Raw genomic sequence first — 13,387 nt, 5'->3', positions numbered from 1 at the left:
GCTTTACCATCCCACTGACTGGCAGATGGGGCAACCAGCTGACATCTCGGCCCGGCTCTGTTTCATGTTCCCTGGGTGTCTTAAACGGGCGGGCACCCTGTCTGATGGGCACAGGACAGCCAAGGAGGAAGCTCCTTTGACAGGGGGAGGGAGGGGGGTGCTCCTTGGGGCTACCATTGAGGAAAAGAGGAGCAAAGACAGACGGAGATGGCTAATGTGCTTCAGCGTGTTTGTACAGTATAATTGTGTGTCTTGCAGGGTGGGAGGCTCGGGGAACGTCTACAGAAGATGCAGATTAATAAAGAGCTAATGACTGCATTTAGCCCTATATGGTTTTCTAACACAGGATCAAAAATTTTTCCTCAAGGCTAGAGCCAACACTTACTGTCGCAGGGATCACGAGCAGTTGTACTTTTCTTCTTTATTTTAGATTTAGACCAAGTAATTTAAATCTAAGAGTACAAGCCTTGCTTATTGTTACACAAAAGGTGCCACATAGCAATTTGCAGACGTGAGGCTACAGGGTCTCTATCTGTGCAACTGAAAAACATCTGTGTTACTATACGAGAACTGACACAGTGCATTCGCTAAAAGACTCTGACAACAAAGCAACAGCTACACCATCTTAAGCTAAAAAGGAGTCATTGTTGTTGTTGGGTTGTTCCCTTGCAGACCTTTGGATGCGGTCCCCAGCTGGGAAAGTTACATTCAATGCAATCTACTAATAACTTGTTCAAAACTATAATGAGCAACGAAATGCTCCAGATTACTCAAGAGCAGTAATCCCATCACCTAAAACATATTGGCACTTATATCAAAACACATTAACAGATGTGATGTGACTATTGTTACTGCCATCATCTATCACAGTAATCGACCATATGTCCACAGGTGTAAAACTTTTATCTACAATTCAGCAAACAAAATGTGTGTTGTCTAAGTATTATAAGTATAAAATTGTTTTTTCAGGAACCTTTCATAATAAATTATTTTATTACATTATATCATTCATCACTCTCCAGGGTGCATTTCAAATACTGGTATGAAAGTGATGGCAATATGAGAGACACAAAGTGAGTGCACATAGCTTTTGCTAAAAATAAAAATACTGTAATACCACTGCCATTGTAGTGGATATTGTTTTTGTTTGCGCTAAGATAATTAATGCAAATGCAAAAGTAATTGTTTACTTTTTAATGAGAAGAGACAAAATAAAAATAAAAATTGTTGGCACTATGTAAGCTTAAATTTATATTTACTTTAAAAAGTGATAACCATTAACAAAAAGATTTTTAAGATTGTGAATTTATAGTGAGAGCAATGGTACATGATATTATTATTTCAAATCACATTTATTCTACATTCTGTAACACAGTATTTACGTTTATAGTAAGTATTATGTTTTTAGTTGGGTTTTTTTTTTATTTCCATGTATTGAGTTTTTTTAATTTTACAATTACATTTAGGCATCGGCCTAAAAATAAATCTTTTCAAACTCTAACTTTTATGTTGCTATCTACTGTAAGTGAATGATGGTAGGCAACTTACATTAAAATGTCATCAGCAGTTAGCTGGGTGGCAAGCTACTATTAGTAACTTTGTCTGCTTACTACTGTTTAATCTATCACATAAATTTGACTGTATTGTGAATGTATTTATTTATTTATGTTGTTAATTTTTAAAAGATTTATTGTCTGATAATTAAAATTTATTCTTGTGCCATTAGGGTCAGTATAAATTAGGTTATTCCTATTGTGAAAAAAGTTTATATTGGCTGACAGACATAGATTCATTAAAAATTAGGTCCTAAATTACAATCCATAACAAAAAAAAGTTACAAAAAATAAGTAATTAATTGCATTCAATAAATGCATTTGTAATATTCAAAACAAATGCACAGAGAAAAATATATTACTACTCATGCCATGACGCATCACAGTTATGTGGCTAAAACTTGTTGGCTGTTAAATTATAATTTTACATAACTACATGAAAAGCAAAAGAGAAATGTTTAAAAAAAAGCAACCACTTTCCCCTTAACAATTTTCTTCCTTAAAACTGTTGAATCTGCATGAAAAAAAAATTGCCCATTTATGTCTGCCAGCCTGACAGAAGACACACTGTTAAGACACACTGTTAGTTGTGGTTTGACTCTGTTGTCATTACTCAAATACTTTGTAGTAGCTGCCTTTTGCCTCTTTTTAAATAAAAATGGTTGTCACTTTACTATATTGTAAATGAGAACAAGTGTAAGGGGGTCACTGGTCAAATGTAAAGCCAGTGGATTTTTTTGTTTTTAATTGTAAAGAAGAGAAAAATCATTTTATGTGAATAGAGTCATCTCCTCCAACATCTCCATCTCTTGTTCATATACAGCAGCATATCCACACTCACTCTGATAAATGTCTCCTTGTTTTTTGCACCTTTTAGGGTTTTAACTGACATCAATCCTCTTGTCATCCGGTGCGTCATTCTCATCACCGAATTAATATTTCTGATACGCGTCCTCGGGTGACAAGGTGGCACATTTTTCTCTCACTGCCACTCTTTTTCTTTATTTCACTATTTCAATTTTTGTTTTTTTGATTCTCCCTTTCCATTTTTAATATTTCAGCACCTCAGATGTAGCGGCTCTTTAAAGCGCCCATGGGGGCTCCAAGTCCTCGCTTTTGTCTCCCATTTCCTTCTGAAACAGTTTTTCTTTAACCCTATGCGGCTCTTCACAGTTGTTGTTTTAGCTCTCTCCTCTCTGTCGTGCTTTCTGCCGCTTTCCCCCACCCTCCCTCAGCTCTCTCTGTGTCAGCCAGAGGTCAACGCTACACTTTTTTCTTCTGCATGCAAGAAGGCAGGGGGTATCTTTTTAGCTATTGTAACCTAAAAATAGAAAAAAATCTGATTTAAGGTTGGGACGAAGGTGTCTTTTAAGATACAGTGGCATACCGCTATCTAGCAATTGAAGGGTGTTTTGTATGGTGAGATAAGGACTAGATTATATCAATAAATTATTTGAATGAGGTTTGATCGAGAATATAGAGCAATTTATAAAAGGTTTTAAAATGACTTAATTTTAAAGTTTATTTCTAAGTGACAGTATGCATTATTTAACCCCTGAGCATGATTTGATGATGAGCTTGATTTCTTTCAAAAGCATGAGAAGAAAGCAATAAACAACTTCACAAGGAATGGCCAAAAATTGCAAGAAATTAGTAAAAAGCTAAAAGAAAATTGTCTTATATATTTTATTATATATATTACCCATACACACACACACACACACACACACACACACACACACACATATATATAAATTATTTCTGTAACATAAATATAAATAAATACTTTTAGAAATGTAGTTTTCTGCACTTTTTCCCTTGTTTTTGATTATATTTTTTTTCATTTTAATGTCCAGCAATTTTGCGGGACATTTTCTTGCAAAGTTGCTCATTGCATTCATTCCCCTTGTGTTACAAAAATAAATAAATAAATAAAAAAATCAAACCAATTTTCAGAGGTGTCAGAGTTTAAATGCATACACAAGAAAACTGATGTTGATTCGGGTATTAAAGGGTTAAAAGTAATATTAGCAACATTTATTTTTTTAATTAAGTTTATTGTTGCTATATTCATCTGAAGTGTAGAGAAGTGTGGAAAAACACCAAAAAAAATATACTGCATTTACCAAAGCTGGCAACATTCTTCGATGTCTGCTATGAGAAATACTGATCATGTTGCTGGGTTACATGTGCTCAGTGCAAGGGCATAGGTTTAATTTCAACATTAGAGGACAAATATGAAATTGGGGGTTTGGGGTTCCTCCACTAGAACCTTTTAAGCATCAGATACTAAATTTAATGAATTCTGGTGATTTTTTTAATGCAACAATTTGTGCCTTTCCTGCGTAAATTTTTGGTATAAATATCTTTAATTTTGTCAAAATAAAAGTCCTCTACACCCATGACTTTCGCAGCAAAGCAATCATAATGATGGCATATAAATGTGCCGAAAATTATGGATTAAGCTTTAGGACACATCATAATACATATATTTTTCATTAAATCTGCTAAATTCTTGATTGAATTTAAATTAAATCTCGCAAGTTTCAAAATTCAATCTAACAATGTAGGCATCATTTTAAAATTGGTAAACCAACATTTGTCTTAGCAATGTTGCTTCACTGAGCCTGAAAGCTCCAATGAGCTCTCTAGTCAGATCATTACTTCCAAGAGACTCATTATGTTGAGAGCCTTGTTGAAGCTAATAATTGACTAAAGGTCTAATTATTAGATTTTCTCCTAATTTTATCAATGCTAGCTAACACTTTCTGCAGACCCAACAGATGGACAAAGGGAGGCCAGTAGTTGCTGCAGTAGTTGGTGGACACTATTATTCAGTAAGAGATTTCTAACAGACATCCATCTTTGGTGTAAGGTTCATTTAATTTTATACAAACATGACACTTATTGTCATGTTCCTAGCGCCACTTAACTTAAGCTAATATTTGGATGTTTGCGACAACACCTGTCGATGCTCGGGGAAATCCAGACTTGCCCACTCACACACAGGGAAAACAGGCACACACACACTCAAGTCTGTTGGTTCAGCTCTTCCATTGAGGGTACGTATGCTAGCCGGCCATTGTGCGCGTTGGGCCTTTTGTCTGTGCTGCCTGAAACTGGCGATTGCACCTTAGCTACCGCAGTTCAAGCGTAAACAGTGTTTTCATGCCCTACGATATACACTGTTGCCAGTGGACCCCTAAATCCCTGGAACAGCTGAGTCCTAGGGTGTCAAAGATAATGGCGATTTATTGCAGTGCGAGGCTTTCTCATTGCCCTCCCGCCCCTTTCCAATCGTCCCCCCAACCCATCCCTCCCCCTTCCTCAAACAGATTAAAATTAAGCCTTAAACATGTGAGGATGGAATTAACACATTTAGCGAGTCTCCTCTTCCCACATCCCATTTTCGCTCCAGAGCGGCTGATCCCCGCTGCCGAACGCGGGTGCAATTTTAATGACTCGCAACGTTTTTGAAGTCCACATGAAAAAAGCGTCGCTCGCCGTTTGTGGCGGCGCTAGATATGGCTGGGCCACGGCCGGCCATGATTGGGGGGGACACACGCCGCCGACTCGGACTCCAGGCTCTTCGATAGGATCGGTGTCATTTTCCTCTCCACGATAAGACGCCTTGCTGACAAGGTCCGATTAGGAGAGAAAAAATCATTATTGCTATGCCTTTCATCCACCGGGGGTTTACCGATAAACAGCTCACCCGCGGCTAGATTTTCTGAGAGCGAGATGTTATGCGTTGAAGCATATATATTTAGGAAATATGGTTTCAAGCGAAATTTTGGGAGCCTTTTTTAATAATTATTTTCTTCTTTTCAACAGCTATAGAAAAACCTACTTTTCCTTTAAAACGGATTTCACAAAAGGCCTCCTTTCTCCTCAGCTGAAAAGTCAAGCTGTGAAATATTTAAGTCCTAGCTCTCGGCTGCATTAATCAAACAATTATCAAATGACTTCATATTCTTTTTGAACACAATGCAACATGCTGATTGTATCAGCCAGCAAAAAAGTGATTTATTATGCTATACCTAAAGGAAATCCACTTTAGCAAACTGATCCTTAAAATATTCAAACTACATTGTAGAACAGAGAGAATAAACTAAAAAATGGAAGCCAGAGAAGATTCAGCTACATGGTGAAAAGAAAAAGATTTACATTGCACATATACTAGATATAATTCTACAAATCATTCATGTGGTGAATGAAAAAAAAATCCTTAACAATAAGTATCAAATTGTGGAGTCACACAAAACCTCAAATTAAAAATATTAAGTTATTTTAAAAAGAATCTGTTTAAAAGCGTGGGAATTAACAAAAAGAGAGGAACACTTTTCTTTAAAAACAGTAATTGTAATTAATTATTTGGAAAATAAATATTCCAAAAATGTCTATAACCAAAACAGCTTTTAATTTGTAGGATTCCAATTTGTGCAAATATGTTTTCTTAATAATTATGTTTTATTTGATAATTCAGAGGGATTTTACATCGTTCTGGATTAGCCACATATTGTATATATTAAAAGAATAAGATAAAAATTACTAAGCAGAGGCTAATAATAGCTTCTGCCTAAAATATCACTTGCGCTTCATAAATGTAACTGATTATGTCATTTGCTAAGTGTTTGCTTATGGATTTGAGGAGCGAGCACCACTTTGGTGGCCCAGCACCAAAAGAATCATCGAGTCTGATCTTTAGAGGGAACAGGGAGAAATAAAGCGAGTGGGAGAGAAACAGAGAACGAGACGAAGATGGAGGGGGAGAGATAGAGAGTCGGGACAAACGTGCGCTGTGTTACTGGGCCACTCCAGCGCCCGTGGACTCTCAGCAAGACTCAAAGCCACACTCGGCTTCAAAAGGGAGCCATGAAGATTTTTTTTTTTTTTTATGTTTACAAAAACATATTTATTTATTTCCCGTCACTCCGTCATTTATCTATTTATTTCTTGCTGTCCCAGCACCCCTTGCTCTGCCACTGGAATCATGTTCGATGACGCCGACACGCTCGCCCTCCCCTCGCCACCCCCCCCCTCTCTTTTAATACCACTGCAGTTGAAAATCAAACTGCTCTAAAACAAATTGATGTACTCTTTAATATAGTCGTCACATCATCACAGGGTCCCCACGCGTCTGCCTTGGTGACAACTGCAGGGCTGCTTAGCTTAGCCCAGCGATGGCTGCCACTTTGTTGGTCGCTTCAATGATTTATCACAAAAAAAAGAGAGGGAGATTGTGCGAGTGGGAAGAGAGAGAAAAAGGGGAGAGACATAAAGAAAAGACCCCTGGATCATGATTGAGTCACTGGCACCTTTGATTGACAAGGTCTAATCAGCTTATCTCCATCCTAATAAAGTTGATAGCCTGCGGTGCTGCTCTCTACCTGGCATGGCGTGAACTTTGGGCTAGGCTGGGGGCCCCTGGGGGCCGGGCCCTGGCCCTCTCTGCTTATCTAAACGGGACTGAAATCAATCCCTAATGAGCTGTTTTCATTTTGCAGGATTGATTACAGGCCCCTAAACACCATGAACAGTCGCCTAAGAAGTGTTCTCAGCCTCTTGCTGGCCACCTTTAAAATGCAGAGTAGCAACGCTTTTGTCTGCGTCTGTCTTTGTTTCGGCGGCTCATTTTGCTGGCATTGCTAAGTTATTTGTGTCAACTGAACAAGTATAAAGGGGGATAATTTTTCAAAGTACTTTCTCTCCACATTTGCTGGCTGATTTATTGAGTCGTGCAATTTCTAAATGTTGCCTCTGAGATGCATTCATTCATAATTGTAAAAATTAAAAGCTTTTGCATTTCATGCTGTAATTAAATCTAAAATTTTTAGTCATGTCTCTGTGTGCAAACTACAGACGCTTCAAGAACACACATAACTATTGCTCCAGAATTCAAGTTTAAAGTTTACCTTTGCCTACAATTACTATTAATGTCCTAAAACGACTGCACATTTAAAGCACCATCAGCAAAGACTCTTCTAATTCAATTACTAGACTGATGCCAGTAAACACAACAGAGTATTTTTATTACCATAGCTGAAAAATTCTGCCTGAATTTTTTTCGCCACGTCTTGCATGAACTGTCGATCAGTATGTAACTCTCTCCCCTTCAATGAATAATAATCAAAAAGGTGGAACAGCTAATCACTGCAACTTAGATGTCTTATCTGACATGCTATCTATTTCTAAACAAGCAATCATAAATCATTCAAAATCTTTTCAACTGTGGAGGGAAGGACTAAAAATCTGGCATGTCTTTGATTTTAACATCAGTCAAGCCTCCACATTTGGGCATTTCAAATGCCCCTGACTCAAATGTCTTTAAATTGGCTAACTGCATGCCCTCCCTCTTTATTTAGGGCCCTCTTTAACTGGGCTAGCCCCCATGTCTGCTTGTTGCTATGCCTGGGCTTTTAAGTCGGTGCTCTTCACTAATGAAGTTCTATACTTTATTTATGAGACAAACAGAGGACCGTAGTTCTTGAGGGTGCATGTGGTAAATAGCTCTGCATGTCCAAAGAGTCTCCTCTATATCCCTCTGAGGGCTCTCACTGCTTTTGGCAGGCCTTTGTTTTCACTAAATACACTGGAGACATTGAGAATGGTAGAAAAAAAATGCTGAAATCTGATAAAATGGTACTGTGTGAAGATTTATCTTTTCTTAGAACTAAGAGTCCTCTTTTTTCCCTTAAATGTGACCTAGAAGCATCCTGGCTTTTTTGTTCCTGGTCATTAAGAGATATATTGTCGACGCTGAAGAGAAAAAGGGGGCAAAGCTGAGTTTCGACGCCATTTCTTTGTTCAGGATCTATCTCTTTGAAATAAAATGTCTTTTAGTTCCACTTCCCCCATTGGTCAATTACAGTTCTTAAGGGCTACTGTGTCATTGTGGATGGAGAATGCAACTTTGAATTACTGCAAAATAACGATGCTAAACTGCTCCTCTTTACAAAGAAAAAAAAAGTGCAGCTTAGATGTCTGAGGAGAGTTGAGGTTTGTGGCAAGAAAAGTATTTACAATATGACTGTCTGATTGGAGAAACACTTAACGCTCTAATTATTCGTGTTTAACGTCTATGGATGCCACACCTCTGTGTTTTAAAACTCAAAAGCTTATTCCTCAACAATTGCCATTTTCATTACATGCATGAATAAAGCACGCTTGCACTTCTTGGGAGTTTTATTTCATTATTTTGTATTTGTTGATGTGAAAGAGAAGGAACTACAATAAATGGAGCTTTTGTTCAAAAATAAACAGTTTGCAAAAAGACTGTACTGCGCCTCTATACTCTTAAGAACTGTGGCAGGACTATGATCTAAATAGTGCAGGATTTCATGAAGATGTCTGGGAAGTGTTGTGACTTGCCGCACAAGAGTTACCACAGGAGTAAATATATAGTTTGAGATGGGCGAACAACACTAAATTAAAGAGCAAACTGAATTTGGGATCAGATGGCGAAGCCTGTCAAATGGTATAAACCAGTGGATAAATATGGCTACCTGATGTTTGTGCCCAGTGTTGTTTGTTGAATTTGAGAGGTTGGCACATATAGTAATTAGTCTGGTGGCGGCGTGGATATTCCCTGTGTATCTTTTTTCTTTGTGCAGATGTATCCCCTGTTTGACCCGCAGACATCGCCATTTCAGGTTGTGCATCTGAGCGGAGGGTTGGTATCGACAGCGGAGTAAAAGGAAGGGGTCATGGATTAAAGACGAGGGGGCGAAGCTTCCCCACCAAACCACAAACACACCCCCAGCTGGTGTGGACCAAGCCAAGTGTGTGGGACCAAGGCGGGATAAACGAGCATTGTTCTTAGCTAGACGCACACACGGTGGATGAGAGAGCCACCGGTGACTCGGGGTCAAGGGGGCATGTGGCCAACTACGAGGAGAAACCAGCGGGCCCAGGAGGTACTGAACACTATTAAGCCATGGCCCACTTCTTTAACACCAACCAAGCTGTGAGGCTTAAAAAAAAAAAAAAACACTAGTGAAAGATACAACTGGATAGAATTAAAAATCTGTCGGCTGTCGCAGAATTTGACACCGTCAAGAAACTCTGGATCATCTGAGGCATTTGAATCAACGTTTTTAAGCAGAGAATGCAGATTGTATTTGTGAATTTGTGAATGCAAGTTACAGAGAACATCAAAAGGCGGTGGTCTGCGTGCGAACCTTCCTTGACTTGAATTATTAAATCTGTCGATGTTGCACACGCCAGCCACCCCGCGATTATAGTGTAAATTGACAAACTTTTTCAAAACTACAACGGAAGCCACAGAAAGCTGGTTGATACTTCAAGAATGAGCTTTGATACATCTCTGAGGAATACACTGTGCCTCAATAATGTGGTGACTGTCAGGAAGGAAGACAGGAAGAAAGAAAATATGCTAACTGGTTAAATCTATTTAAGATCCCAATGAGCTTTTTTTTTTCCTATTTTAAGATAAAAACCATCCTTGATAATGAGGGAAAAAAAGGAAGTTGTGTTTTTTTTCGGGATGGTTTATTTAGAAAGTGATATTATGTTTTTTTTCCTCTTCTGCACTGCTGAATTAAGAACTTCAGGAGGAACGCTGACGTTGTTTATTTTCATAGACCCCCTGTCTGTTTGTTTAAAAAAAAAAAAAAAAACAGCCAACACACACACATGCACAACACACACAGACACACATACACACAGTTGTAGCAATGCACGAATTTTCTTCGGGAGCAGAGCAAGGAGAAGCGGCGCTCGATCTGTTGCCTGTACACCTCTCTCTCCCTCCCTGGCTCGCCTTTGATGTGCTCCCGAAAATGTCATCAGGCGTCAAGGAAAGAGGTTTTTTTTTTCCCGACCCACCCTCCAACCCCCCCCTTCCAAACACACACAAACACACATATCCACCCACCTCGCATATGAGCAAGACAATTTGCTGTCGCTCACTCATCCTCACCACTATCTTGAACCCCCCCCCACACACACCTCCCTCCCGACACCAACCCCACTCTTTCCAATCCAAAACAGAATGCGTACCAGTTTCTACTGCTATCTGGTAGCCGGCCTCCAGTCTCCGTGATGACCTTTCCAGCTTCTCTGTGTTGTCCAACAGATGCGCTCTCTGCAACAAATAGAGAGAGAGAGAAAAAAATAAAAAATAAAGCAGCAGAAACAAACACACACACACACACACACGAAAAAAAAATTGATTGAGAGGGCTGGGACCCATTTCAAAGAAACACATCAACACTGTCACCTAAACAGACAGACCACATCCACAGCGACAACATAATACAGCCAGGTTGGCAATAACCTTCATGGATGACAATGTGTTATATGCTGATGGAATATCAAGCATATGCATGTTGAGGCTGACAATGTAAGAGGTGCTGCTGCCTCATCTTGGACATAAAAACAAGAACTACTTTGAGGTTTGTTGCCTCCTGGTACTGTTTCACAGCGCAGCCTTCTGCTGCACACACAGGAAAGTTAAGGTAGGGAGGTTGGGGCGAATTAAGAGACAGTAAAAATAACATTTGAAGCTTTCCAGTTAAAAGAAATCATGTCCAAGTGGAGGAGAAATCACCCGCCCCCCCATAATTGTAAATAGCAATGTAACCTAAAAAGTGTAACATTTCTTATATAATAACAATCCAACATTTTCATTTAAGTAAATAAAATGACCAGTATTAAGGTGTGTATTTTGATATTTTTCTCTAAACAAAACCATCATCTTCTCTGCTTCTTGTTTATCCACATTAGTCGACCAAAACATTAATCCATGATGCATGAGTTACTGCATCATCCCCCCCCCCCCCACATGGTTTACGCACACCTATCAACAATTGACAAGGCTGTCCATTGAACGCGTGGAGCTAAGAGAGCATATCAAGAAAAAAATGTGTTTCATGAATAATTAAATAAGCAATTTGATCATTTTTTTCAAAGTGGATGCTTGTGAGTATCAAGGTGTTATCTAGGGCTCTAATATTGTGTGTAAACATATCAATTGATAGCAGTTCCTTGGATACCAAGAGAACGTGTGGTTTTAGTTTCTTCGCAACAGCTCAACAATTCGAGTCTGAAAAGCAAGGCGAGAAAAGAGCTCATCTGTTGACTGATGGCCTTGAGTTCCATCTTAAAGTAGGGGCCCTTGAACGCAAGAATCTACCATTATGTTGACATTTTATTGTGTGCATGTATCCAGCGGCTGAGCCATCTATTTACAGACGCAGGCTACTTATGATGAAATAAACATGTAGCTCTATGAAAAGGGGCAAATTATTTCATATCTTGTTAGCTCTTTAAATGCTTTCAGTCTGTTTTCTTAAATCCAGATAGACAGAACCAATACTACATTTACACATAAACTCATATTGACAAGAACATATGCTGGTGTCTGTGTGACAATTTGTATTGCTCAATACCATGAATGCTTTATTTTCCTGAATTAAGTGAATTATAAAGTGGTAGTTTATGAGGCGGGTGAAGTACACGTTAGATGGGTTAATTAACAAGAAGAAAATGGGTATACGCTCCAATATATTCTAGTTACTTTTTGGCTGATAGGTACTGTAATTGTTTAGAAGGGTATAGCCTGTTACCTGCATATACTCTCTACTACACCAATGTTTACTTGTAAGTGATTGTTTTAAGTGATTAGTTGTGGTTACTCAAATTCTGAATGTTTTCCTATTTGATTTAGACAGAATTATTTCTTCTTTCACCATCAGTGGACCCTAAATATTGTATCAACTAACAGCTAAAGGAGGTCAGTTTGTCAATGACTAATGGAAAGCATTTTTTTTAAGAAAGCAGAAAATCTCTAGCTGGGAATACTTTCTAGGACCCTACAATATGAGGAACGTAAGATACATCTTTGAATATTGTGATAACAATGTTTCTTGTGATAAATTTAAAAAAAATCAAAGTGCACTCAGCTCTGCCTTTCTCCTGCTTTCACAATATGATAGATTAGATTGACAAATTTAGATTTAATAGTCCTTTCAGATATGCATCATATGCAGACAAACTATGCCTAACCCTTGCAAAAGAAATACATTTATAGTGAGACACTGATCAGGGTTAAGGTTACGGGGAAAGATATGGCTAACCCTAACCATAACCAAAACGTTGCAGTAAAAGTAAATTTTTTTGAAGGTTAGACAATGTTCCAGAGTTTATTTACAAATTGTGTTCTACTCACGCACCTCCAACGCATCTGTTTTAAAATAAATGTGCTCTTTTTGTGTGGATATTTATACAACAAATTGCTTGTTGAACTAAAAAATTAAGGAAATTATTTTCAACATTCTTTTAAAGAGCAAATCAAGAATTAAACTGAACATTAAAAGGCTGAAATTAATAAAAGAATAATTGTGACATTTTGAAATGCAGTTTTTTACTGATACTCTTTCAACTGAGTGCAATATAGACATCTTGAATGTGTTTATTTCACAAGTTTACATCACAAAAGACAATTAAAAAACAGTACGTGTCTACTTTAATGTTTTCAACATAACAATGTTAAAAAGTAAGCTATGTAAGACTTTCCTACAAAAGAAACAATGCATGGACCCATAAAAACATAGCCTTCAGTTGAGGTCACAGGTTTATAAAAATGTAGTGAGCAGGCGCTTGACTGTAAGCAGCACCCATCCAAAAGGAAGCTACAAAAATCGTGCTGAAAAAACTGCAAATACAGCAAACAAGATTGTATTTGGGGTGGGCCTTTACTTTCACTATTGTTGGCGATACTGTTTACGGTATCAGTAACCAACATATCCTGTGTAGTATACTTAAGAAAATCATTCAAAAGAGGGTTCCTAACTGTGACTGTTGCTTTGGTT

The 13,387-nt window shown here is 38.1% G+C and overlaps 1 protein-coding gene across 3 annotated transcripts in view; it reads right to left on the bottom strand.

The window, feature by feature from the left end:
* Positions 1 to 13,387, bottom strand: part of vti1a (vesicle transport through interaction with t-SNAREs 1A) — a 156,955-nt gene that overhangs the window by 104,989 nt on the left and 38,579 nt on the right. For all 3 annotated transcript variants that reach the window (XM_042507708.2, XM_042507706.2, XM_042507707.2), the window contains one exon: positions 10,575 to 10,659. In XM_042507708.2, coding sequence (XP_042363642.1) covers positions 10,575 to 10,659 — 85 coding nt within the window. The remainder of the gene's footprint in view (positions 1 to 10,574; positions 10,660 to 13,387) is intronic.

The sequence above is a fragment of the Plectropomus leopardus genome, chromosome 19, assembly GCF_026936395.1.
Source record: "Plectropomus leopardus strain MGB_pleo_1.0 chromosome 19, ASM2693639v1, whole genome shotgun sequence".
Taxonomy (NCBI): Eukaryota; Metazoa; Chordata; class Actinopteri; order Perciformes; family Serranidae; genus Plectropomus; species Plectropomus leopardus.
Note: the sequence above shows the minus strand (reverse complement) of the source record. Positions and strands in the feature narration are given on the sequence as shown.